The 27507-nt window shown below is 41.5% G+C and overlaps 1 protein-coding gene across 3 annotated transcripts; it reads left to right on the top strand.

Annotated features, from left to right (window-relative positions):
- Nucleotides 1–3238: 3238 nt before the first annotated feature.
- Nucleotides 3239–26144, top strand: dachc (dachshund c). Of its 3 annotated transcripts, none has more exons than XM_028603324.1 (11): nucleotides 3239–4088; nucleotides 10954–11063; nucleotides 13928–14038; nucleotides 17249–17427; nucleotides 18261–18381; nucleotides 18494–18628; nucleotides 22142–22329; nucleotides 23013–23163; nucleotides 23897–24025; nucleotides 24224–24328; nucleotides 25560–26144. In XM_028603324.1, exons 1-11 carry the CDS (start codon nucleotides 3505–3507, stop codon nucleotides 25619–25621), a joined length of 1875 nt encoding a protein of 624 aa, XP_028459125.1. In that variant the 5' UTR covers nucleotides 3239–3504; the 3' UTR covers nucleotides 25622–26144. The 3 variants fall into 3 exon arrangements, with proteins under 3 accessions (XP_028459125.1, XP_028459126.1, XP_028459127.1); XM_028603325.1 differs by having other exon boundaries at nucleotides 3241–4088; nucleotides 23016–23163; XM_028603326.1 differs by having other exon boundaries at nucleotides 3243–4088; nucleotides 25584–26144.
- The last annotated feature ends 1363 nt before the right edge of the window (nucleotides 26145–27507 follow it).

Here is a 27507-nt window from a genome sequence, read left to right on the forward strand (position 1 = left end):
GGACATACTGCTCCGCCTTTCGTGTTTTCGCTGTCACATGATAAACACTACAGGTGCTGCTAATGGGTATCATAGCTTCCCGGCTCCGGCAAGTTTGAAGAAGGAAACATGGAGGACCACACGTATTCAAAATCCAAATTTCAGTAACGGGAGTCTTTTTCTTCGCCCAGAAAAAGAAAAAGGATATTGAAAAGAGCAAGAGACCGGCTTTTTGAAGCGTGAAGGCTACCGTAGCTGTAATACGTACTTTGAACTGCGTGGTGCAAGAGAGTTGATTGTGATATATGATCTCAACGCTAGATGGGAGAAATTCCCACTCATTGGACCTTTAAGGCCATTTGACTGTCCCTGTGGTCTCTACATGAAGAATCAGATGTTGTTACAGGTGAACTTGCTCTGCCAGTCTTCTCAGCCATCCATGTTTAAATGTAAAGTACAGTGCAGGCCTAGTTACAAAAATTCAGAGCTGCAACTTTTGGAGTCTTCGCGCTGGACACGAAAGGCGTGATGACATCATTCTTTGGCCCACAAACCTTGTGCCAGGGACATTACGGTGACCTAGCTTCAGACCACAGTCATCTTCAAACTTGCGCCTTCATTTTAATGTCAAATACACATACGTAAAGTTTCATGATGAGTTTCATGTATCTTGCACAGGACAAAATCTGGCTACAGTCATGATAGATAGGCCTGCAAAGGCTGAAGAAGAGAAACTTAATTTAACCACTTAAAGAGTTTAGCATTAAACTCTACAACATTGTCAGATTCAAGAAGGGCTCCCTAGCACCTAACCAGGTTGAGCTTGCTCCCTCTGTAATAAGGCTCAGCCGTTACTGCAGTGGCCCGGGTTCGAGTCCAAACTGTGGCTCTTTGCTGCATGTAATCCCCCCTCTCTCTCCCCTTTTCCTGTCTTCAGCTGTCCCATGAAATAAAAGCCAAAACAAATCTTAAAAATAAATAATAAAAAAATGAATGACATTTTGTTTTTTTCATTTCAAACTTGTATGCACCACCTGTCTATACTTGAATATCACATTGCACTTTTCTGCTTTTTTTGTACTTCTGGTTGGACGCAAACTGCATTTCGTTGTCTTTATACTTGTACTCTGCACAATGACAATAAAGTTGAATCTAATCTAATCTAATCTAGTCTTCAGTTCAAGCTGCTGTTGATTCAAGTGACATCAATCGAGACACTTTATCAGACTTAACACAGCTTCTCTGGAGCCACAAAAGGCTTTATGCAACTTTTTTCACATATGCAATAGTACTCCCCAAGACATGTAAACAGACTTTGGTGTGTCAAATTTGTGAAGTTTTACTTTGATATCACAGTTTACGTATTAATTAGTTTCTTTCTTCTCCTCTGTATGGTACACTGTAATTGTATACTTCAGTAACTGGAGATTTTGCAGTAAGTATCGGTTCATTGTTTCATTTCATGGGAGTTTAAGCACAATAGCTGCTGTAGGAATTAAACCTGTGACCTTCCTGTTGTGAGACAATGTCATTTCCCAACAGAGCATCCTGCAACCTAATGCTAACGGGGTTCTCTTAAAACACTGTGGTTGCTTAGCAGACCGTGGATGAACCTAAAAAAATGAAAAATGAATCAAAACCTATAGCATCTAAGGTTATTATCACAAATAATTTCTTCCGGCTGACATATTACTCATCAGGTCCTTGTTTATGCCACCTTTTGTAGGCTCATAATATATCACTAAATGTATTATCAGATGTCAACACAAGCCTAAAAAGTTGGAGTACACTGCACCCGGAGGTTAAAACTGAACGTTTCACTATATTAAACACTTAAAGGTGGGAATTTACTACATGAATCAGCTCTGCTTAACACTGATGGCTTTATCGGTGTATTTTCTACAGATGGAGAAAGAGAGTCGTGACATTTCTTTTTGGCAAGGAAAAGGCCATACTCAGCAGGAGTTATCAAAGGCAAAAAGTAAAAAGTTCGAGTTAGCTATCTCTCTCTCTCCCTCTCTCTCTCTCTCTCTTCCCCTGGAGATACTCATGTTAAGCATAATTAAGCAGATTTGATTAGCATCAAGCCTGGCTTCCTCTCTTGACTTTTAATGAATGTAAATCTACCATCTACATCCTAAAGATTAATTTCTGCCAATTAAAAAACACAAGAGGGCTTATTGGAGAGAAAGAGGGGGTTGGGAGGAAAAGAGTGTTAAAGTCCTTTGAGTTGGAGTACAGTCAGAGTTTTATCCTCTTCCCCCTTGTCTTATGGTGAGATAGTCTCTGGAGATCTGTGTCTCTCTCTCCCTCACGACCAAGATCATTATCAGCACAATGTTCCGTGAAAGCCACTTTGAAAGAACTGCAAGCTCCATATGTAAATGGTGTGTGTGTGTGTGTGTGTGTGTGTGTGTGTGTGTGTGAGGGGGGGAAACAGTACAGGGAACAGGTAAAGGGGTCAATTTGTCAAGACAAGGTTATTACCCATATGAGATTTTGTACAGTCTGTCATCTCTCTGGTTAGTCATTTTGGATCCTTTTGATTCAAATTCAGATTCAGATTTGTTGATTTAACATCATGATGGTATGGAGTGCAAACAATAGTTAAAATAATGACAAAACAATGGCAAATGAGGTGCAACATAAATTACTTGAACAAAGGCAAAACATCTTTAAGGCTTTTTGCTTATCCAGCTGTAGTGTCATAATTAAATTAAACATGGATGTAGCCTAGGACTACTAGTAATTTGGCAGGTGTTTTTCACCGATATTTATATATACTTGCATTAAACAAAAAATGGTAGTCATTACAAAGGACACATAGCCTATTTTTTCTTCCCAAGCCTTTATATCAGTTATAAGTATCTCACCCTGACATGCCTCAGAGTTTATAACAGTTCTGTGTAAACTGATGTGATTTTATATTTTGTTTATAGCATGTAAGTCTTCATTCAAGTCTCTCTGGTGGTATCCACATTAGCATTAAACCTATAGAATATTTCCTTTCAAGACAAATAACTACAGTAGACTAATCAAGCCATATTTTTTCAAAGATAATGCAATTATAGAACTATTAGTCACAAACGATTACAGTGATGCCATGAAGGTTTAAATAAGACGGATTGATCAGACGCATTAATATTAAAGTGTCGTTAGGCGTTCATAAATAGGCTTATCCAAAGTTTATGTAGGCTAATCTTTGCTGTCTCCCTCTCCTCTCTCTCCCTCTCTGTAAATGTGTCTCTCACTCTCTAAGAATATACCCAGGCTCCACCTCTTTATGATAATGTGACAGTAGCATCTCCAGCTCGGAGACAAGCCTCCTCTCTTTCTCATTCAACTATGTGATCTGTTTTTCCACACACGGACCCTGTCTCCTCTCCTCTCCTGTTATCCCTCTCTCCTCCTCGGCACACTCAATGCGCAGCTCCCTCTCACAAAGCAACCGCATTTGTTCGGCGAAGTTACTTTCTTAAAATAGTTGACTTTGAAGTTTACTTTTTTTGTTTCAAATTATCGGACATGACTACCATGGCCACTCCGGCTGCTCCAGCTCTGCTCCCCGCCGCTACACTCGGGCACCATCCGGCGCCGAGTTCCGTCTCTCCGGCCACCAACTCTCCGCCACCTGCGGCCACCTCCGCCGCTTCCTCCCCGGCTCCTCCAGTGGCTCACCCGGCGCTGCTTCACCAGTTTAGGGCGGACCTCTTACTAGCGAACGGGACCCCGTTAAAAACCGGAGGAGCTTCGTTGTCCAGCAGCGCTAAGCCAGTGTACGCCACCCCGTCGCCCGTGGAGAGCACTCCGCAGAACAACGAGTGTAAACTGGTGGAGGTGAAAGGTGCCAAGCTGGCCTCGTTCACGGTGAAAGATACGGAGCTCATCTGCCTGCCCCAGGCTTTCGATGTGTTTCTCAAGCACCTGGTTGGCGGGCTCCACACCGTCTACACTAAGCTGAAACGGCTGGACATTGCCCCAGTGGTGTGCAACGTAGAGCAGGTCCGGGTGCTGCGGGGGCTTGGGGCCATACAGCCCGGGGTGAACCGGTGCAAACTTATCTCCAGGCAGGACTTCGAGACGCTCTACAGCGACTGTACCAACGCAAGGTGAGGCGGGTGTGGGGGGTAGGAGAGGGGAGGCGGAGTGTGACCCGATGATGTGTTGCGGTTGATTTAGGGTTACCCAGTTTATGTTTGAGGGGGGTACAGCAGGTGGGGTTAGTTAGCTAAAGCAGGTTTAATGGCAGTGAAAATAGGATTTTTGGGACTTCTACCTCCATCTTTATAGGCTACTATCTGATATCAGTCTGCAGGTCATGACAAAATTCCAGGATTCATCCCAAAAATCTAAATAATATTTCAAATGATAATTAGGCCTAATAATTTGTTTGCAAATACCTTATGGTGTTATGTTTTATATAGGCTATCCTAATATTTCTGTAATATTTCAAGATTTGGCTATAGCAACTCAGATATCTGCAAAAGATTCCTCTAAATTAAAGGCTAATAGGGTCTTCTAGACATCTTAAACATGTAAACATGGGGAAAGGGAGCATTCCATAAATTAATTTATCTAAAAAATATGATTTGTTTTTGATTGTACTGGATGACTGGAGGTCTAGTTAACCTCTTTTTGTTTACCACCTCACTGCTGCTAAGCCTGTCCCTAATTACCATTAGTGACTGTGATGGTGATGATGGTGGTGACGATAATGAATTTTAGTAATCCTGATAAAAAAGAAAATCTTTAAAGTTTGCAGCTGTATCACAGGCTATCATCTCTCCTCTCTCTGACATGCACACACACACTGTCTCTCTCTGACACACACGCACACATACACACATTGAATCTGACACTGTCATTCTGAGAAATTGATTCTTCACAGAAATTAATTAATTTTCATTTGGCCCCAAGCGGCAGCTTAAATCAGGACAAGCTCACTCACTCACTCACTGATCCCTTTGCTCTCTCTCTCCTTCTCTCCAGCTCCCTCTCTCCCTCTCCCTCTCTCTCCTTCCTTAATAACTCGCTGTCTTATCATATCAACACTCTTTAGCCCTGAGCATTAGAACAGAGGAGATGATTAAATGAATTCTCTGTATTTATGATGTGATTATGTAAATTAGCTGTTTTGCACAACTCTGATGGTGACCAACTACATGGGTCATCAATCCATTGCGCCACAGAGATGTTTGGATAAAGGGGCTATAAATTGGCTGGGATTTGTGGTTTCCTGGTCCCTCAGTCTGCTGTTGTGCAGACCACATGCTCGTAACAGCATGGGTTTGAATCCAGAGAAGTGTGGATTAGCCTTAGTTTAGGGAATTTATATTCTTTGATAGTTAATCCCTGCTCCTTGGAGCATGAATGATCCAATTTACACCTGCCATTAAATACAGAAAGAGGATGCATCAAGATGTGTACAGATAGACACATTTTGCAATGTATTAACTACTTGTTATGTTTCTTGGGTGTAGGTCAAATCTTCAGGCGCTTCAGTGTGGCTCTACTTTTATCTTTAAGCTTTGATGCAAACTTTGACTTGTTGAGCAAAACCAGAAACACAAAAAAACTAAAACATTTTGGCAATCAGCTTATAGCTCCATGTGCATGGATTAACACCTGCAATGAAGCATCTGAAGCCCTCAAACCAAGACAAAATCCAGATGCATCTTCTGACTGCTTTGGGATTTCTTCTATGTCAGATGTTAATGGGAACGTTGTTATACAACCGCTGAAAATACATAGCCTCCGCCGTCTCTAATTATCCACACAACACTCAAACAGCCTTTAGTTAATGAGATCTGAAAACTTCACTCGTCTGAAATCTTCAAACGACTTCCGTGATTCTTTGTCTGAAGGCTTCAAATGTGCTGTGGTGGCCATTAGTATCAACCCTGCAGTAGAAGTTTCTAAGTAATCCCTGGTGTGGATGGAGCAACATACAGTAGCAGGTAAAAAGTGAGACTCCAGATGGTTATTGTTAAAGTGGCGAAGGCTGGCCAACTAAACCTAAAAGTTCATCTCCAAGAACATGATGTTACGGCTCTCTGACAGCGTCAGGGCTCAGTGAGGATTTTGTTACTGATTAAGACAGCCATCACTTATTATTTTCCAGTCCAGTACAGTCAGACAGGCTGCAGGGGAAATCACAGCCTTGTCTGATAGTTTAACATGACTAACAGAATCCTACATGGATTCCTGCTTTTTATTCTTTCAGCTCTTCATTGTTTTTTTTTTTTTTTTTAAAGATTATAACATAACAGAGGTTATAAAAAATGTCCTCCGTTTATCGTTATCTTTCCTTCTCTTTGTCTTACTCTTTTACTCCTGCTTTGCACAAACACACTCTCACACACACCCTGACCACTGACTCATCAAACCATGAAGAAGGGCTGACTTCACCCACAGTCAAAGCTGAGTTATAATTCATGCATAGGTGGCACACAAACACGCACTTTCTCTGTCATCTCCTAACACACAAACTCACACGGTCACGCCTGTGTGTTTGCTGGCTTTGCTGCTAAATGACATTAGTTCCACAGAGAGAACATGTCGTGTAGGAGGCAACATGATCCTCCGTCCTTTTCTTTCTCCCTCACAAAGGAACAGTTTCATTCTAGGTTAGAAACAAACAGCTCGGTCAGGTCAAACTGTGTGTGTGTGTGTCCCTGTGCATATATTGTACGTGTATACTTTATGTAGAGTAAACACATGTCCTCTGCCCCCCTTATATTATATAAAAGTAGTGTAATATGGCAAGGTAATAAGATCTCTTGTTACTTTTTAACAAAGCGTGTGTTAATAACAACACAAAGACCACACAAAGACCTCAAAAGTTGCATAAAACATGTGTTTCCTAAGCAATGCTACTTTAAAGGGTCAGTTCATCTAAATTACATAAATCTATTTTATCATTTGCCACTTGATGTCTACCATTCATATAGTTTTTGGTTTTGTTTGCCCTCATTTTGAAATATCTGTCTCTGAGATTCCTGCTTCCAGCCCAATGAGGTGAATGACATTTTGTTTTTGGTGGTATGTGCCGTTCCAGAAACAGTGTCCATGTTACTGATAACGGTTTTCAGAGGACTTAGTTCTTCTTTAGACTTCTGAAGAAATAGTCCCCATGAAAACTGTTGACATTGTCTATACAGGGACACCATTTTTGGAAAACGTTGTTGCTGAAAATATCATTTGTAAATGGTGTGAGCACCACAAACAAAATTCTATTCACCTTCATTTTATTGGGATTGAAGCAGAAAACTCAAAACATCAGCACCTTAAAGCCGGCGTGGCTAGATACCACTACAGGTAAAAGAGAAAATATGTTTACTTCTGAAATCAAATACGAAGCAGTTGTAGATAAACATTGGGCAAAAAAAAAGTTAGTTAAATGAAACAAATGATAAATGAGATGAAGCGGCCCGCAGAGTGCAACAAAAGCCTGCTCTTTGTGTTTCTCTGTGGCAAACCAAGTTGGCAGCGACGAACCGGTGTTGTGTTTATGTGTGGGAAGGTAGACTCCTCAAAGCCGAGCCCCACTGCCATGCCATAACTCACTGTCAAAGTCAGCAGCGTTAGGATGAAGGGGAGGAGGGCTGTGTGTGTGTGTGTGTGTGTGTGTGTGTGTGTGTGTGTGTGTGTGTGTGTGTGTGTGTTTTGATGTGTGTTAGGGTGGGGTGATTAGCTCAACTTTAACCTCCACACTCTTTTGATGTTTTATAGAGAAGAGCACGATGAGAAAGAGAGGGCCTCCGTGTCTTCTACTATGACAGGTTTTAATGGAGCACACACACACACACACACACACACACACACACACACACACACACACACACACACACACACACACACACACACAGTCTTGACATCGTCTTGACCCTGGAATGTGGGAGAGGAATGCTAGGCAGTATCAGTTTAGGAGATCAGATTTTTTGGCATGATCAAACGTGTGTGTGTGTGTGTATGTGTGTGTTGTCCTGCCTGCTTCTTTCATGACATCACCACACATGCTTTCCTAATAACAATGGCGCATAAAGCTTTTTTTTTTCTGCTCTCAATTTGAGAGGAAGATCACAACATCAATCTTTTCCTGCCTTCTCTGACCAGCAGCATAAGTCTTCCTGCGCACAGCAGCGACGGTATGATTTATCAAACCGGACCGTGACGGCAAATACAAACCCGTGTGATAAACACAGATTGAAAGGATGGGAGCATGGGAGCTGTAAACCGCCCCTAATATATTCCAAACAAAATCTTGTTTGAGCTAGTTGTCCTACACACACTCTTCGTAAACACACACACAGCTGCTACCTATCAGCACCTCAGTCCCTCCAAGCCAGTAGCTGTTCCACTGTTTTGACTGTAACACTTCCTCTTCTTTCATTACTTTTCTCTTTTCCCTCAGAGTGTGTGTGTGTGTTTGTGTTAGCAAGGAAGAGAGAGATCTGTCATCTTTGTTAGGTTTTGTTTCTGTTCCACCTGTGTTAAGCTCCAGCTGCCATGTTTGGCGTTTTATGTTTCAGGTAACACACACACACACTAAGCTTAAGCTTGGAGGGCAGAACTCAATGTACAGAGTACCTTTTTTTTTTTTTAAATGTGTGTGTGTGGCCAGAGTGTTGGCATGAGGGAGGACGTCTTGGTGAGATTTTAATTAAAGTTTGAGACAAAGAGGTCATAAGCCATACACCCCCTCCTCTACACACACACACACACACACACACACACACACACACACACACACCTTATACACACACAATGAACTGTTTTCTCTCTCCCCCCTCCTCTCTCTCATTCCATCCCCTCAGCTTGATGACTTTTCCATGAAAGGCTTTTTCATTAATCCTACCTCAGGGAACCGGTGCTCTCCAACCTCACACACACACCTACACACACGCACACACATGCACGCACACACACACACACACACACACACACACACACACACACACACACACACACACACACACACACACACTTGCATGCACAACACACACATAGATCTCCCTCTACGGGTCACTTTGATGTATCAACGCATTTGCAGACTAAACACAAAATTAGGTTCCATTTCTTTACGAAATTAAATGCAACATATACAAAGGCACAACACACCCACCCACCAACACACACACACACACACACACACACACACACACACAATACACACAGGCCATTAATTAGTGTGTGCAAATAAACAGTAGTAAGGGAAAGGGAAGCGGCTGCTGTAAAAAACCAACCACAGTCTTTCGTCTCTGTGTATTTTATGCCCCCCCCGCAGTGTTCACTTCTGCATTATTGTGTGTGTTCATTTGAGATGTTTCAACTGTGTTGCTTTACCTTTAAACTTGAGACCTAAAAATACATTTCCTGCTTTTGTTAAGCACAGTATGCTGCTCTATATGCACTGCAAAAAATGTTGTGTGATGTGACTACGCGCCTGCCGCTGAAAAACCAACACACACACACATTCACAACTTCATCCCTCTTGTACATTCCTGCTATCTGTCTGTCAGGGTGTGGGTGTGAATATGTGTATGTCTAGTGTGTGTCTTCCACTGTCTACGTGCCTGTGTGTGTGTGTGTGTGTGTGTGTGTGTGTGTGTGTGTGTGTGTGTGTGTGTGTGTGAGAGAGAGAGAGAGAGCGATATATCTGATGTCAGCTGTCACATCCCAGTCGGTCTGGGCCCATAATAAGAGACAATAATAACAACTCATTAAAACTGAGGGCAGGAACTGTGGAGCTCATCGGCTCATCAAATTAACCTTTGAACACTTCATACACACACACACCACACGCATACCAGACATTATCACACACATGCTCACACACACACGCACTCAAGCTACCTGTTTTTCTCCCACAGTTAGTGACTACACAATCTGTCTCTCTGTCTTTTTGTTTCTCTCCACCCCCCCCCACCCCCTCTCAGCCAGTGGGTGTGTCAACAGGGGATTGGTCCTTTCTGCTGGGTAATTGATGAATTATATGCAATATGCAAATGAGGCGCCATTAATCTCCTGACTGACAGCTTCGTTTATGGGGCCTTAATGACGGCTGGATTAGATTCTAATTAAAATCTGCTCAAAGACACCCCACGCTAGGAAGCTGCTGCTGCTGCTAGTCTATCTCTCCCTCGATTTCTTTTTTTTACTCTTTCCCACCTTTTCTCACTCTCTCGGACTCTCCCTCAATATGTTTCCTCTTATCTTCTCCTATTTACTTCGCTTTACTTTACATCTCCTCATCTTTCCATCCATCTCCCTTATTCATCAGACCTTCTTCTTTCCCTCTTTTACTTTTAATATCACAGACACACACTTCGCAGACACATGCACTCGCCCACAGACTCATGTTATCCAATGTCAGTCTGGTATTAAAGGAGATGAGCTGCGCTGGTTGTCATTAAGCCTGATGTGGCCTGTGTCATTTCCCCTGTCAGGACATTCACAACGTTTAGTCAGAGCCAAAGTGATGGCTGACAGCTTTTCACATACCTCCTTAAGGATTGATTGAGCATGCCCTGCTCAATCAAACCATGTGAATCTGCTTGTAGTCGCAGCCTTTATTAAGGAAATGTGTGACATGGCGGGAAAAAAAGGGAATGAATGACCAATGAAGAAAGGATGGGGAGGGAAGAATGCGAGCAAACACATTTAATAAGCAAACGAATGAGTAAGCTGAACAGTAATGAGGTGCCTTATTGATGCCATAGGGAAACTCCTTTTTTGCTTGCTCTCATCCACAGGGAGGTCAGATTTGCTGTACGGCAGCCTTCCTGGAACCGGTCAGGTTTCAGTGTTTTGCTTGTTGACACTTTAGCAGGATCAGAGGTTTACAGACTGAAAGGCAGTTTCTCTAACCAGGCCACCCATCTCAGTCTCAGCATGAAAAGCCGACCAACTGAGGAAGTATTGAGTATTAAACTGACTAACAACGAATGTTAACTTGTGTTTTTCTGCCTGCAGTTCGAGGCCGGGACGACCGCCCAAGAGGCTGCAGAGTGTGACAGAGGGCGGGACTCGCCACATGCTGTCCCACAGCGGTCTGATGCACGCTGGGATCATACCTCCTGCAGGTGACCACCCAGGCCTCACCACGCACATACAGTACATATGTACCCATGTGCACACGTGTACTGTAGAAAGAATATCACACAGGCACAGAGACATAATAAACTACCACTGTTTTAGGGGAATCATTGACACCATATAATTATGATGTCCAGTGTGCATCTTACATCTTCAATTTTTTCATTCTCCTGTTTGCCTTGTTTGATGGGCAAATTTATAACCTTCAATTTTGACAAAGTCGTGTTCCCTATTTTCTGATGCCTTCATAATTATTTGCTCCACAATCATAAGTCACAAAAATATTCTTGATCAGGCTCGCTACAGCCCATTCTGTAACTTGTGCCTTCACTCTGCATATTATTTAGAACATTTTCAGGTGAGAGGATCACACAGAAGTTATCTGCTTTATTATATAATATAAGTATGTATTTATTTATTTTATATATATATATATATATATATATATATATATATATGAGAAAAAAGTACTCTTTTGACTCAAATATAAATGCATTCTTTAATTAAATTTATAATTGATATCTATACTATTTGAGAGACACCATACAACATTTGACAGTATGCTAAAAGACTTCAGTCATTTGGCATTGAACATGGCCAAATCCATTCAATTCACCTGCCCGTGTATTCTGTGAAAAAGGGAAGGCCTCTCAGACTCTCTAAATCCCCCTTTTTCCTTTTTCATAAGGTCAAGGTCTGTAGGTCTTCAGAAGTGTACAGAAGTCACATTAGAAATCCCTCTTTTGGCTCCATGAGCTGCTTTAAACAGTGAATTAGTGACGCGTTGTAGCTTCAGGCCTCTGAGGAGCTGCTGGCAAAGTTCAAATTTTGTTCTCTTTTCAGCTGTCGGAAAGTATGACCTAGTAGCCAGCTGAGTTACTTCCATCAGTTTAAAGAAAAGTGCAGGTTGCTTATGCAGAATAGGCAGAGGATGTGTTTTCTACTTCTCCTGCAGACCCCCATAATGACACATTTTACCCATCATCAATAGGGTGAGGAGGAGGGGTTCTGGAAGGTGACCTGTGTGTTGATTAATAAAATTAGCATACAAACTGCTGACAAGCGAGAAACAACTCATAACTTGCAAGTTGGCCTTTTTTCTTGAATTATAAGTACACAAAGTCCTCTGTTAAGTTGAGCAAGATTCATAATGTTTAGGCCTCTGAAACCTCTTTGAAATCAATTGTATAATTTCCATAAATTTTTTAAAAACACAAATAGGAATTAAAATATGTTTAATTTGTTTTTTTACTATAAAATGTACCATTGTTCTTGTGTACGACATAGCCCATTAATTGTCTCTTTAAGTATGAAATTAAGTTTTAGGGTAATTAAACAATTTTGAATGTAATGGCAGGTAAAAAGATGAGCAAAAATGTCTGAAGGACATTCTGTTATTTGTAATGTCAGAATCTGTTTTATATTTTTGAACAGTCTCAGTCAACTGCCTGCTAAAGGCCATAGTGCTGCTTGTTCTTGTCACAAACAGTTGTGCGTTTTTGTGCGTGCACGTGTGTGTGTGTGTGTGTGCCTGTGTGTTTGTGTGTGTGTGTGTGTGTGTGTGGCAAAGAGAAAGGGAGAGAAGTAATTGTTGGCACCTCACTGCTCTCAAAGTTGCCCTTGGCTTTGTGCTCTTCACTGCAACCTGATCTTTTCATTCCGCGCCTCAAAAGAAGCCATTTTCTGTTAGCTCCGCTTCCTCTCACTGTTCAAAGCTGCTTGAGTGTGTGTGTGTATATGTGTGTGTTGTGCATGCATGAGTGTTCAAGAGCATCTTTCTCAGTGGGAAAAGAGTCTTTTTCCACCAAAGGAGAGGGCACGGCGGCAATGTCAACGCTACTGATTAGAGCTGGCCACATGAGAGGCGAGAAAGAGACAGAGAGAGGGAGGACATTTGAGCGTAAAAGGCAGGGGAAATCTTTGATGTGATCCTCCTTAGTCTCTTTTTCTCGCCCTCGTGCACTCACACATACACACATGCAACACGGTGGCTTATGTCCCGCTGTGATGCTGACATTTGAAAAGGTAAAGTAAGGAGAGGGGATGGGAGGAGAGCAGGGAAGAGGGCAGGAAAAGGAAGGAGAGAAGATGAGATGAAAAGGAACAATTTGTTGTGGTAGTCTACGTCTTGGGCAGGCATTCATCTTAGAAAACCATTTGTGTAACAAAGAAAAAACACTCAACAGTTTGTAGTTTGCAGCCAATGTTTATATATATCAGATCAGGAAATTAAGACTTACGGCTTGTTTGCACAGTTGCGTGGTTTGTCCAACTTTAATAATTCGCTGTGTTTGTCTGTATTAGTGCGAGAGATATTTAATTTTCTGTGGCATAAGAGAGTTTTAAAGGTCGATCTGGGGGGGTCAAACTACCGTCTGAGGTTCAAGACACAAATTAAAATGTGGCTCAGCCCTCCTGCCACATTTTGTCACTCTCCATTTCGTATTATCCCAAAGTGCACAACCCCTATTAAAAAGTATCTTCTATCTAAAAGTATCACTTTTTTTTGTAATGCTTCTAATTTATACTGATAAAGAAGTACTGTCGGGCAAAAGGGTGGAGTTGCTGCCGCCGCTGAGTGTGTGCTGTGCTGTGGGGATGTGATGTCCCTGTGTGGGAGAGATGAATGTCTTGGCTTGTTCCTATCACTGCTGATTCCCTGGCAGGCTAAATGGCCAGTGCAGCGGTGCAGTCAGAGTGAATGGCTGGCCTCTGTCTTCCCATGACAACCTCCTGCCTACCCACTGCTCTAATCCTCCACCGGGGCCATTGATCTGGCTCTTATTGATTCTTCTTCTTTCTTTCTGTCCTTCTTTTTCTTCCTCTCTCTATATATCTGTCTCCCTCTCAGATCTGTCTGCCCTGGCAAAGAAGATCAAGCTGGAGGCGATGGCCAGTTACCACAGCAACCAAAACCATGGCGGGCCAAACGGAGAGAACGGTGACCCCAACCACGGACTGGGTGAGTGTTATCTGTTTGTCCATCCATTCACTCACACACGCACACGCACACGCACACACACACACACACACACACACACATGCGTCTGTGCGACATTTTTAATTACGGTCGTATAAAATGTTGCACGGTTGTTGTCTGTACACATCTATGATGCCAAGTCAATACGACTTGAGCAGCTGTGTTTATGTGCGGCCGCTGAAGCAAGCTGATTAAAACCAGGATGTGACACCATATCTGCTGCCGGTATGTTTCCTCTAAGAGACTGTGACTGTAAAAACAAACTACATCAGCAGTGAGTCAGTTCTTCAGATGAAATTAGAAATAAACATTTAGGTCAGGTAATCCAAACCATCACAACATAAGGAGCACGAGGAGATATATGTTTTATCACCAGTTTCGTAGTTTTTATTCCATTGTTTTCAGGCTGTGATAAATGCCTGTGCCTTCAGCTTGGATTTGTTTGCATACTTGTGGGATTTGATGAGATTCAGGAAACGTATCCTGAAAAACACAGTTGGTCATCCGCTCTGTGGCCCCAAAAATTAGTCATCACATGAAGAGAGCGTGGACCCAAAACCAGCTCTGTTACTCATGCTCAACATGGCATTGGTCTATCGTATTGAGTTGAACATTTGATAAATAAAGTCTTTACTTTTCAAAGTTAAGTAAGCAGTGTGTTTGCATCCCTTTGGCTACTTGTGCAGGTATAACATTTAGTCATATGATATCAAAAACAATTACTGCACTGACCCCCGGCTTTGCGGTAAAGGAGAGTAGCCAGCAAAAGTGGAGCACCGGTGGACGACAGCAAGCACAGCGGGAAGATAGAGAGATGAATAAGATGAGAGGCTGAAGCCAAATCAATAGTCTTCTCTGTAATTCACTATCCTGAATGCAAACGACAAATGCTGGACAATCAATGGAGGAACAGACACACGCACACACTTGCACGCACACTAACACGAACACACACACAAAAACAAATGGGACGCACCGCCCCCACTGTTATCGACAGGTTAAAGCGACATCAGTGTGTTTAGACAGATGACAGGGCTTATGGGGGTCTGTGTGGAATATGCTATCAACCTGGGACACATACACACACACTTACCATGAAGTTCATACTGCAAGGCTTTAGGACAGAAATGGAAAGGAAGAAAGTGTCCTTGTGTTTTTCAGAAATGTTGTGTGTGTGCACGCGTGTGCGTGTAAGCGTTTGTAGTAAATTTTTTTCTTTACCCGTGTCTGTAAACACTCCCAGTCTTAAGCATTGTTTACCATTGTATACACTCAGTTACAACTGCCAGCATCTGTGCGCAGTTAGGTGGCATGGTTACCACCAGCCATTATAAACCTGTAAAGCTTAATCACTGTTAATGATAGAGTCAAGTGGAAACACACACATACACACCCACACACACACACACACACACACACACACACACACAAACAAACACGCAGCGCAGGAATACATACACACATAAGAACGATGTGTTTTTTCCATACCGCCACCCACGGCCTTATGGGAAGGATAGGCCCCTACCAGAGCTTTAACCACTACAAAGGCAATCTCAGATTACACACACACACACACTCACAAATGCTGAGTGTGACACCTTATGGGCTGGGGAAGAGCGGGGAGCAGCCATTTCTGCATTTAACAAGATCTTCTGGGAAATTTACAGTAACTGTTTGTTTACAGTAATGGTTTGTTTGGATAAACATAAGAGAGGCACTTTGACTTTTGATGTTTTTTAATGAAACATAAGAGAGAGTGATGGGAGGGCAAAGAAAGTGAAGAGAGGGGGGAAAAAAACAGAGTTAAGTGAAAATGAAACTATAGAGGAGGGTGGGGTTTGAGGGGTGGGGGTGACAAAAGTGGAGCACTGGTTTCTAACCAAGGCTTAATATTTGGAGTTGGCTGCTAGTTGATTGTCGGAGCATCTGGTTATTTAGCTCCATTCAGACAGATCTTTTGTTTGGATTGGTTTCTGCTCTGGGCAAGTGAGAGACTAATCTGCCAAATGCACAAAGCACTGCACATATGTCCAGCGAGCCCGACTCATAAAGTCAACGCCTCACTCTTTATTTCTTAGTTTTTCTTTACTTTCTCTTTCTTTTTTTTCTCTTTCTTTCCTTTCCCTCCATTATTTGTTCTATTTCATCTCTCCTCTTTGGATAGCCTTTTTTTGTTTTCATCCACTCGTTCTATTATTTGTGACAATTGTGCGGAATAGAGTCCAAGATTTTTTCCTTTGTGTTTATAATTACCCAGCGTGCATTGCTGGCCCAGCACCAGGACTGCCATCAGCTTCTTTTGTTCCACTTCCTCCCTGTGTTTCTTTTGTTTTTGTTTTTCCTTTTATTAAATGATAAATATTTATGTCATTTTTCTCTTCCCGCCCCCCCACCCCCCCCCAACAGGATTGTTTGTTTCATGAATAGAGGGACTGCAACAACCCACTAGGGTACTGTTGAGAGGAAGGATTTTCTTTAAAGATAGTGGATGCTTGTCGTAACGAGAGGAGTGCGAACAACAGATTGGCCAAGATAATAAGAGTTTGGTTTGAACCGCTGAAAACGTGTTGGATTATCGTCAAAAATACCGGGGCATTGAAAGAAAAGTGATCCAGTTTTTCTTAATTCCAGAGAGGCTGTGTTTGTGTTTTTGCAGGTGACACTTTTAAGCATCACAAAAACATATTTAGGCCATCACTGTTTTTACATCTTTGTGTTGAGCCGGGCAAGTGTGTCTTAGCCATGTCCTCTTCCACCTCCCCCCCCTTTTTTTTCTGCTCTTATCTTTTTCCACACTCTGAACCACTGACACGCACATGCACACATATTTTGGAGTAGTGGTTTAGAAGCAGAGCAGTCATCCAGGTAATATTGACATCACAGAGGAATGACATTGGTGTCCAGTTTCAATCCTGTCATCAGAGAACCAGAGACGCTGTGTGCTTTCAGTTCAGTACGCAGCACAGGACTGAGCAGAGCCTTTAAGTTGTGATGAATGAATACAACTGAAGCAAAAATGAAAAAAGAGAGAGACAAGACGTTTTCATGTTGGGTACATGCATAGTGCAGCTTTGATGGCCTTTAAACAGATCTACTGGTCTGACCTTCTATGAGAAGCAACTCTTACTGTGCTCTCCCTCCTTTTCAATACTTCTCTTTTCTATTCTATTTTATTCTATTCTCCCCCACCAGTTCTGGATCAGTTGCCCTTCATGATGATGTCACATCCTCTGATCCCTGCCAGCCTGGCGCCGGCCTCCGTTTCAATGGCGATGGGCCAAATGAACCGACTGAGCACGCTGGCTAGCATGGCCAACGTGGCGCAGCTCCACGCCAAGCCCCCTGCCAGGGCTCCCACCTCCGTCATTAAGGTGAACTCAAAGGCCCATCAGCCCGGTGGATCTGACCACCAGCCAGAGTCTATGTGACACCCGGGATCTCCTGAAATGAAATCAGAGTTTTAATTACGTAGAAGTGTTGTTTTAAAATTTAAAACGCTAAATTAAATAACTTGCTTTTAACATCCAAAGACATATTTTGTAACCCTTGAATTCAAGATCTTTTGATCATTTATGCGCAGAATTTAGAATCAAGTTTCTACCTCTCTTTTATCCAATGGGTATGGCTAACAAAACGGTAATTGCATATTGGTGGATATCCAAGTTCTGGATCACTACCAGAATGTAATTCTTGTTCTTTGGCTTAAGGCCAATCACATATCTATTTATAAATATTTGAGATATCCTGCATACAGCCAGAAACGCTGACCTTCTTAGCCAAAGCCAAGTTGGTCACTTTGCTGAAAAACAGTCCTAAGTTTCAGTGGTTTCACTCACTCTCAAGACTAATTAAAGAAGGTTTGGAAGTATTATTTGTTGCCAAAAATGGACGGGGCAGAGGGGTGTTTTAGATGTAAACTTTAGACTTAAGATCATCCAATCCAGAATTCAGTATCTACTATCTGTCTATTTTTTCAGCAAAATAATCAGCCTCAAAAGGCATCAAATGGAAGCATAAAAAGTACGACAAACATTCTGTGTGTTACACAGTGTTTAGGAAAGTATCGCTCGCAAAGTAAAATGCGATTCATGTTTTGTGGTTTGTTTATTTTGAATGTTTTGGACCTTATAAGCTATTGTTGTCAGATTTTGTCACTATAATCTTTTTTTTTTTTTTTTTTTTTTTTTTTGGTTTGGTTTGGTAGGAGCGAGTGTGTGACAGCCCCTCCCCTTCTCCCTCATTGGACGAAGCTCAGATGTCATCCAATCACAGCAGCAGTGGGTCAAGTTCACCGTCTCACACAGAACGCACTGCAGAAAGCACACGTACGTACTCACCTGTGGGAAAGTATTCTCACAGAAATGAAGGATGCTTTAGCTATAACAATCCCTGTGAGGAATTTGTAAGTTATGATCTGTTTTGACTTTTTCGTTCCAGACCCACATGATGATGGCCTGTCATCAAGTCACAATGTGTTGGGGCATTCCCCTGGTGTGGTGCATGGAGCCAGAGAGCCAGATGGGACCTCAGTGGAGTACAGCAAGGAGAACAAGAGGGGCCACACTGAGAGAGGTAAGATACACAGTTATTTATGTATAGCTGTATGTGTATGTCTTACATTACTCAAATTTGTCAAATATGTCAGCTTCACTTCAAAGTTCTTGCTGTTTTCTGAGAATGTCTTGTTACAGTCATTAATCATGCAATGATTATTAATCAGTAATGATTAATTATCTGACAAATCAATTGCCTTTGAACAAAGTCTGTCAATACAGTACAACAAATCCAATCCATCCATCTGTGTCATCATTTACACTCTGTGGATTTGCCAAACACTTGTGGCAAGTGTTTGGCATGGTTTATTTAAAACATTTTATTATAAAAAAAAGAAAGGGTTTCTAACAGCGTGACAAGAAAGATATATCTCAGTAACAGGTCGATAAGGATTCACTGTCTCATCGCTTCTTTCCTCTTCCTCCTCTCCTTCTCGCTGTCGGTGGCCCCCCTGTTTTCCCGCAGAGAGCAAAGACAAATAATTCAGCAAAACAGGGCTCCATTAGACCAGGAAGCAGTGTTACATTAGTAAGCCATTTGCCGGGCCGCGGCCTAACGAGCCAGGCGGCCTCCCGCGCTCTCAGCTGGACCTCATCTGCATAACGACCGCCTCCCTGTCGTTAGGGCCCGCGTTGCCACGGTGCTGCAACGTCAGTTGTTTGGTTCTCTCTGTCAGGGAGGTTTGCATTAGCTTAATGAGGACTGCTCAAGGACAAACAGTCAGCAGAAATCTACAGCGAGAGAGAGAGAGAGAGAGAGAGAGAGAGAGAGAGAGAGAGAGAGGGAGAAACTGAGAGTTTGTATGTGTGTGCACACGCCTGTGTAAATGTATTCTAATACTGAATCACATTATTCAGTAATCGAATCTAAAAATCACAAAGGCCTCCCAGGTAAGGTTTCAGATGCTGTCAGGTATCTGTGAACATATTGACAAAGCAGTGATGGCACCAGCAACGTGAATGCCACGCATCAGACATCGCATTTATGCAATTGATTTTCAATTGATTTTGCTGCATGCAAATGAAACGCATGTACATTTGCTAGATTGCAGGCTTTTGTATTCGACCTACAACATCACAATCATGGATTGTACAGAGTTTCAAAGAGCACTTCAGCGCTGTCATTCTGCCAATCCATTGTATGATAATCTCTGAGTGTGTGTGAAGGCTACTCTATGTGAGTCAGTTTTGGCTGTGTGTGCTGTTTCAGTGGTCTTTGAACAACGTATCCATGCAGCAAAGATCAGAGGCCATCCCTGACACCTCACTCCCATTAACCAAACATCAGCAGAATTTTATTCTCTGTCTGTCTCTCTCCTTCTCTTCCTCCCTCCCTTCCTACCTCCTGTTCTCTTCCGCTGACTGGCAGTCTTCACGTGGTGAAGTTCATTAGCCCTGGGGACGGGTGGGAGAGGAATAAGAGAGGGGAAAAAGAGAGATGAAGTTTGGGAGAAAAGAGAAAAACAGACAGTGACCTTGGTTAGGGAGATGGGTAAATGATCAAACGAGCTGGCAGCAGTGTGTTTATGTGTGTGTGTGTGTGTGTGTATATGTGTGTGTGTGTGTGTGTGTGTGTGTGTGTGTGTGTGTGTGTGTATTTATGCCAAACGTGTGAGTGTGAGGTAAAGTAGGCGTAAAACAGTAACTCAATAAAGGATCAGTCACATCCAAGGAGCCTAGGGAGCCCACGCTGCTGACTACGCACTTCACCGGCTACGAGTGTGTGTGTGTGTGTGTGTGTCTATGTCTGTGTCTGTGTCTGTGTGTGAGCCACGGGAGTGTAGTTGGATGCCCTCCGCTGAGCTCGCCAGCACCTGCTAATTACCTTTCTCTACAGAGCAATGCTTTTAGCAAGAAAGAGGGAGAAAGAGGAGGAGGGGGGGTATTGCTTCTCATCTGTGAAACACCTTGAATGTGACAGTTGCCAAGACGTGAGGCCGAGGCAGAGTAGGGGAGGTGGTTGGATTTGGAGCAGAAGATGCTGTGGTCAGCTAAGTGGAGAAAACACTGTCATTTGTCACAGACAGAGACAAGTGCCAGATATCACATCGCACGTTCACACTCGTCTCTGCTCCAGTACCCACCGGACTCCCAGGACGTCTTCGTCCTCAGTGGCTCGGATGACAGTAAATGCAGAAAGTGAGCAACGGCCTGATGTGGAAAAAAATTGCTAATCTTCATTTCCCCTACTGTCTCGAATCAGGAACACGCAGTTCTCAGGTTTACAAACAGATGGTCATCCATAATGCAGCTTCTTAGCTGTTTTTATGGGAGATGTCAAGCTGTGATGCATTATCAATAGGCAGAGTGCCATCTAATAAAGGCTAATCACATTTTCAAATCCCCAAACCAGGACTTCTGCATATGCGTACACGCACACAGTAATTAGTGTAAACACCTATTTACTGTTGGGCTTGATATATTTACTGGTACGCTATAAATTATAGAAATTTGCATTCAACCCTGATTATATATTGTGCTGGAATGATGATCCATTTGCAGGTTTGAAACAAACATGGCACATGAATGCCTGGAAGCAATATATTGAACAGGAAATAATTTGCTTGTTGGTGGTGTTGGTGATGGTGGTGATGGTGGTGATGGTGTAAATTAGTTAGTGGCACAGGAAAAGAAAATACTTTTCAAAACAGTACTGTTAAAGTCCTTCACAGGAGGGAGCAAAGATAAAGATGATAAAATTAAAAGAGCAAGACAAAGAAAACAGGTGACTGTTAATTAATTGGCATCTCTGAGACTTTGTACAAGGCTTTTGTTTTAAAGTTGAGGAGCAATCATCCCTGATTTGCATCTGTAGTGACTATAAATGCACTTTACACTTACGTTTAAAACTATGAAAATATTCATTTTGAAGGTGTCTTCATTTCAGAAAAGAAAGTAAAGTCACCTACTGTATATCAGTGCTTAAATGATAAGGCTGGGGGGTATCCTGTATATTTCTTCTTCTGTATAATCCATCTCCCAGTACTTTCTGACTTCTCTACCCTGGTGCACATCCCCAAGCCCATCTGTTTCTACTGAAGACATCTTAAAAAACAGCTCATGAATATATACTTTCTTGTTTGTTTTTTTAAATGGCCAAGTTCTTTCATTAAGCACCTGGGCACTAGTTTTTAGCAGATGTTACTCAAACAGGAGTAAACTGTGCATTTTCAGTCACAGATTTGGTGCACTTCCGAGTATTTACAATAGCAGAATGGTGTATGTGGGAACGACTTATAAATAAACTACAGTGTCCATGTTGAGGGTAATGAAGGGATGCTACCCAGAGCTAAAATGTGGCTCATTGATTAATAGTTTTTTGGACAACAATGGAGGTTTATGGCACAGAGTCAGCTACACCAGGCTTTGGCTACACACTAAATACTTGATGGTAGGATCAATTCATTGTTGGTCTTTTCATGGGAAGAAAAATATAGAATATGTCTGTAAAGGTAAAGTAGAATAAACTGTAAACCTTTTGTGTTAAAGTGATTCAACAGACTAGACATCCAAATGTCTCTCTGCCCTCCAGATAATAGCTCCTTGGCCGCTCAGACAACCAGGGAGAGCTGTGATAGACAAGTCTACCACAAACCCCCATCAGGCTGTGAGAGGGTATCTTACCCCACAGGACAGAAGCTCCCAGCAGGTCTCCACCACACTCCCTTCATCTTCCCGGAAGGCTTGTCCTCCATAGAGACCCTGCTCACGAACATCCAGGTGAGGCTCTGCCGGGGCTTTATTATTATTATATTCTGAGATGAATAGGAAGGGAGATGAGACACTCTTTGGGATTTCCTGAAATGGTAAATAGCAGACGAGGCAGACATTTAGGATGTGCAGTAATTGGGATGGACGTGTGCTGACCTGCTTCTCCGATTTTACATGTCTTTGTTATGGCAGTGTCACAATGAAAGCATTGATTGGCTGGCTTTTCACAGGAAGAAAAAAAAAAACTTGTCTTTAAACTCATCTGACCCTGATGTGATGGCAGTTAGCATGTAGTTAAAAGATCAGCGTTGACTTTCATGAGGTTAAAATATGATCTTTTTTTTCTTTTCCTGCCTGAGTAAATCCAGGAATTATACACCTGCCTCCAACATTAGACCAAACATTGTCTTAGGAAGAGCCAAATTCTTTGTGATCTTTTCATTTTAACAGTAAGATGATTTACATGCTCCTTTTTTTTACATTAACTACAGCTCATTTAAAATCATTTTAATATGGAAATATTGAAAACAGACTGCCTTTGTTTAAAGTGTTATAAAAACAGAAATATTTACTTTGGATTGGGTGAAGTAAGGTTTTTTTTCTCTCTGCTGCAAGTCTTTGAAGAAGACAGACGCCTCTCCTGGCTTCTGATCAGTGTGTAACCTGTTGATGTGTTCCTGTGTGTCTCCAAGCAGGGTCTGCTGAGGGTTGCCATAGAGAACGCCCGGGCGCAGGAGAAGCAGGACCAGATGGAGAGAACGGAGCTGAAGATGGAGCTGGTCCGAGAGAGGGAGCTCAGAGAGACCTTGGAGAGACAGCTTAGCATGGAGCAGAAAAACAGAGGTAGGCCACACCATATCAAGCATCACATCATTTATCTTAGGGAGTAGATACTAGAGCTGCAAAGATTAATTGATTAATCGATTATTTGTCAACTCTTAAATTAATCGCCAACTATTTTGATAATCGATTAGTCGGTTTGAGTAATTTTTTAAGACAAAAGTAAAAATTCTTTGATTCCAGCTTCTTATATGTGAATAATTTCTAGTTTCTTTTCTCCTCTGTGACAGTAAACTGAATATCTTTGAGTTGTGGACAAAACAAGACATTTGAGGACGTCAGCTTGGTCTTTTGGGAAACAATTTTATAGACAAAACAACTAATCAAATAATCGAGAAAATAATCAACAGATTAATCGACTATGAAAATAATCGTTAGTTGCAGCACTCAGGTTGACTTTGCAGAAAATGCAGCGTAAACCCTCAACTGTGTGACATGAAGATTTTTACCTCAAAATTATTTTGGTTGGCAAGTGTTGATTGGAGTGATGTTTTATTCCCTCACAAAACTATCATATATGTGTTCTGTTCTTCCAGTATTAGTATTAAACTGTTAACCAGGAGCATTTACCGACTACTACTCGAAAATTAAAATCTCACTGAAAAAACAACAAGCTCACGATACCTTCAAAGTCCATAGATATAGAAGAAGCAAATGCATAATTTGATTTGCTAAACATATTTAATTGTCATCTGTCGTTCCTCCTTTTCTTCATTTCTTCTTCCTCTCGATTCAGTTCTGATCCAGAAGCGCCTGAAGAAGGAAAAGAGGAGTAAGAGGAGACTACAGGAGGCCTTGGAGGAGGAGGTCAAACTGCGTGATCAGGCAGAGCACACCCTGTTGCACCCTGCCAACACACACACAGGTACAGCAACATAAACTGTTTTGGACATAATGAATTATTTTATTCATTCAGAATAGTCTTTTGTGAGCCTAAAGTTATCACAACCAACGTAATTCTCATTTTCATATTAAATGTCACCAAGCCTTCTGTTGCAACATAGCCTCAACTGTTAATTTGCCTCTGATTAAATGTCTTTATTAATTATTGACCAAACTACAGGCCATCAATCATCAGCAGCCCCTCCTCACACAGAGTCCGTGACCCAGGACATGGATGGGAGCAATCACGACGACAACAGGCTGGACACCAAGGCAACAGTACAAGGTACAGGTGTCCAGATAACTATTACAGCTTCCTCAGTGTGTAGCTGTGAAAAAAAACAGCTTCATATTCTGATCAGTAAAAATGTTATAGTTGTGGAACTATTAGACGGAAAACACTGAAGTAGAAAAGCTGCTGTCACAGGTAAAATGTTGTGTCTCACCAACAGATACCTTAAAGGAAATTAAAACAAAACAGTCTTATTACAGAGTTTTGAAAAGTCATATATTTGTATTCTTCTCTTGGCAATCTAGTTCTTAAAGATAGTATGAATTAATTAGTTTAAAAGCAACAATATGTGTACCAATCTTTGTAAAGGTACTGCACCAAGTTTGTGGGAATAAATTACTTATTAACAGTGGTAAATTGACTGAAAAATGCCATTTCAGTGTAAGAATTGTGTCATATACCTGCTGCTGGGGATTTATCTTGCTCCTATCAACTGAACTGGGACAACAGATTGTATTATTACCCACTGCTTTTGATGCTTAACTGACCAGTCTACTGGAAGGGTTTTCAAAGATTTCACAGGGAGACCGCTCCTGAGAAGTTGAACAAAAATTAAATGAAGCATGAGGCAGTTCACTGGGGCTACCATTTTAATGGAGATGGGCGTTTAATATATTTATTTTGCCAACATTATTGTCTTCACAAAGATAGATGTGAGAAAGTCCCACATGCAACGTCTTAAATAGACAGAAAAAGAAATGGCCGTGATCTCTAGCCCGGCCTCATCAAAAGAGTGCATGGTTCCAGCCCACCTCTGCTCCGCGCCGTGCCAGGACCGCCGTACCAGACAGCGTGCTTGTTCAAAGCCAATTTTTAATTGAATGTCAGTGAAGCAAGAAGAGAACTGGCCACTAATTAACGGCTGTCTTAATTGTCCTCGTGACGAGTTTGTTTGGACATAATTTGCATAATTAACACCCAGTAATAAATCATTTAAAGGGGAATTGTCTGTCAGACAGTAGGGCAGGATGTGGTTCCTTTGTGCCAGGAAGTTTTATCGCCAAAAACAGGGATCAGGGGCCGAAAAACACTTTCAACTGAGCCTTACTTAATAATGGTCTTTTATTAATGGTCTTTGGTCAAGGTTGTAGGGGGCCTTGTTCAATATTTATGCAAATGAATTAATAGCATACCTCATTTTGTCCTCCTACTGTTACAGTCACTGTGGTCTAAGAATTTGTCCAAATTCATTATAACTGATAGAATTTTGATTGTGTTTTATTAGACTGGATTTCTTTCTGGATTTCAGAGGGCAGAGTGTTCCTGCAGACCACTGGGATGTACTGAAGACGAGGTGGAAGGATGGATGGATGAATGGATAGATGAATGGAAGAATAGAGAGATGAACATTCCTCGTTTATGAGAAATAAAACAGGCATGCTTGGTCACACAGTGGCATCTGAGATACACATCTCCGCCTCCTCGAGAGGACTCCCCTACATTTTAAGGGTGACATTTGAACTTTTTCTTTGTTCTCTTGTTTAATTTATTGCAGTTATCACCGAATCTCGGCCATAGTGGGAACAGTACTTTATTCTAAAGATGTGTTTGACTGTGTTTCTTTCAAACAAGGTTTTTAGATCCTAGATGAAGATGACCATAGTTGTTTTTGTTTTTTTGTTAGTGCTGTTTATCATACAACAAGTGATGAATATATCTTGTAACAGAGTTCTGTACATATATATAGCCATCATTTTTGTTATTATTATTATCAGAAAAACATAATGGCATGTTGTACAGTCAGTAAATTACTTGTATTGTGTATGTTATGCAGTAGTGCAGTTTGACAATACAAATCCTTTTTATTAAATTGTGTCAGTGCTTCTTTCTTTGTTTCATAAGTGCAGTCTCTGAATGCACCATTTGTTTAACCATTGAATAACTATTTGTTTATCTGAAATACATCACACCTCTGAAAATGTGGATTTATATTATAGTTGTGTTGTTTTTTTTTGTGACAGTTTTGCATTCTGTGGTACGGTAAACCCTTGAGATTTGTTTGTGTGTGTGGAGGAGGGGGAACTCCATGTGCTTGCATGTCTATACATATGTGAGCGTGTGGGTAGTGATGTGACATTGATTGTTGCACCATCTTCAAAAACATACACGTAAGTATTGACAGGCAGAAGGGAAGGGGGTGAGCGGGGTCACATGTAAGCTGTCCTTTAGTAAAACATGATGACGATGCACTCTCTTTCTCTGTGGCTGCACTCGTTTTTTTTATCATGTTTCTTTAAAATATAAAGCAGGGTGAGGGACTTCAAAAGCTATACTTGGGTCAATAAATAGTTAGGCGTTGAGATATTTGGTAAATGTATAGAAAAATGAGACAAGATTTAGATTAGATTAGAATTTTTGTAAAGAAAAACATTTTTGCTTTGTGAAAATTTGTGGCTCTTTTATAGTCTTTGCTGGCCAAATATTAGCATTGAACGAGATGGAACCATATCTAATTGAACTAATGAATAACATTTGCTGACACATTTTGGATTGCAGCCCTGGAATTGTCTGGGGATATAAATCAATTGTTGCTCAACTTGTAATTTAGAATTTGATAAAAAAAAAAGTAAAAAAGTATTTCTGCATACATATATATTTGAAAGCATCATAAACTGAGTTTAAAAAACAGCTGCTGAGGGCAATTGAATAAATATGTAATAATAATAATTATGTTTTTAAATATTTTAAGCAGATCATTTCCTCTACAGAAGATGCTCAGGATTTTCTCAAGTTTTCTAAAGTCATAAATAATATATTTCACATTGTTTTGAAGCCATTTGTTGTGCCAAAAAAATCCTTGAAGTAGGCCAGATTTTGCTCATGCAACCTTGTGTAAATGTGCAGTGTGCAATTTCCTGGACACAGGCAGATAAGCTGTGATGCAGAACTAAAACAATACCTCCGTTACAAGCAATTCTTCCTGAATACAGAGTGGCTGACAAGTGAAAAGCAATGATTCACGTACATGAATGTGTGAATGAGTCATCAGCTTTTCAGATGACCACCTCAGAGGCTGTCTTGACTAAAAAGGTTTGTGACTTCATTCAGCTCATCGCTCTACTTTTTCACAGTCCCTTGTATCTCTCTTTCTCACACACACGCGCATCCCTCACAATTCACAGAGTCGCATTGTCCTGCCGAGAGATGTGTAATGGAAAAGATAAATGGAGTAT

Source organism: Perca flavescens, chromosome 17 (assembly GCF_004354835.1).
Source record: "Perca flavescens isolate YP-PL-M2 chromosome 17, PFLA_1.0, whole genome shotgun sequence".
Classification (NCBI taxonomy): domain Eukaryota; kingdom Metazoa; phylum Chordata; class Actinopteri; order Perciformes; family Percidae; genus Perca; species Perca flavescens.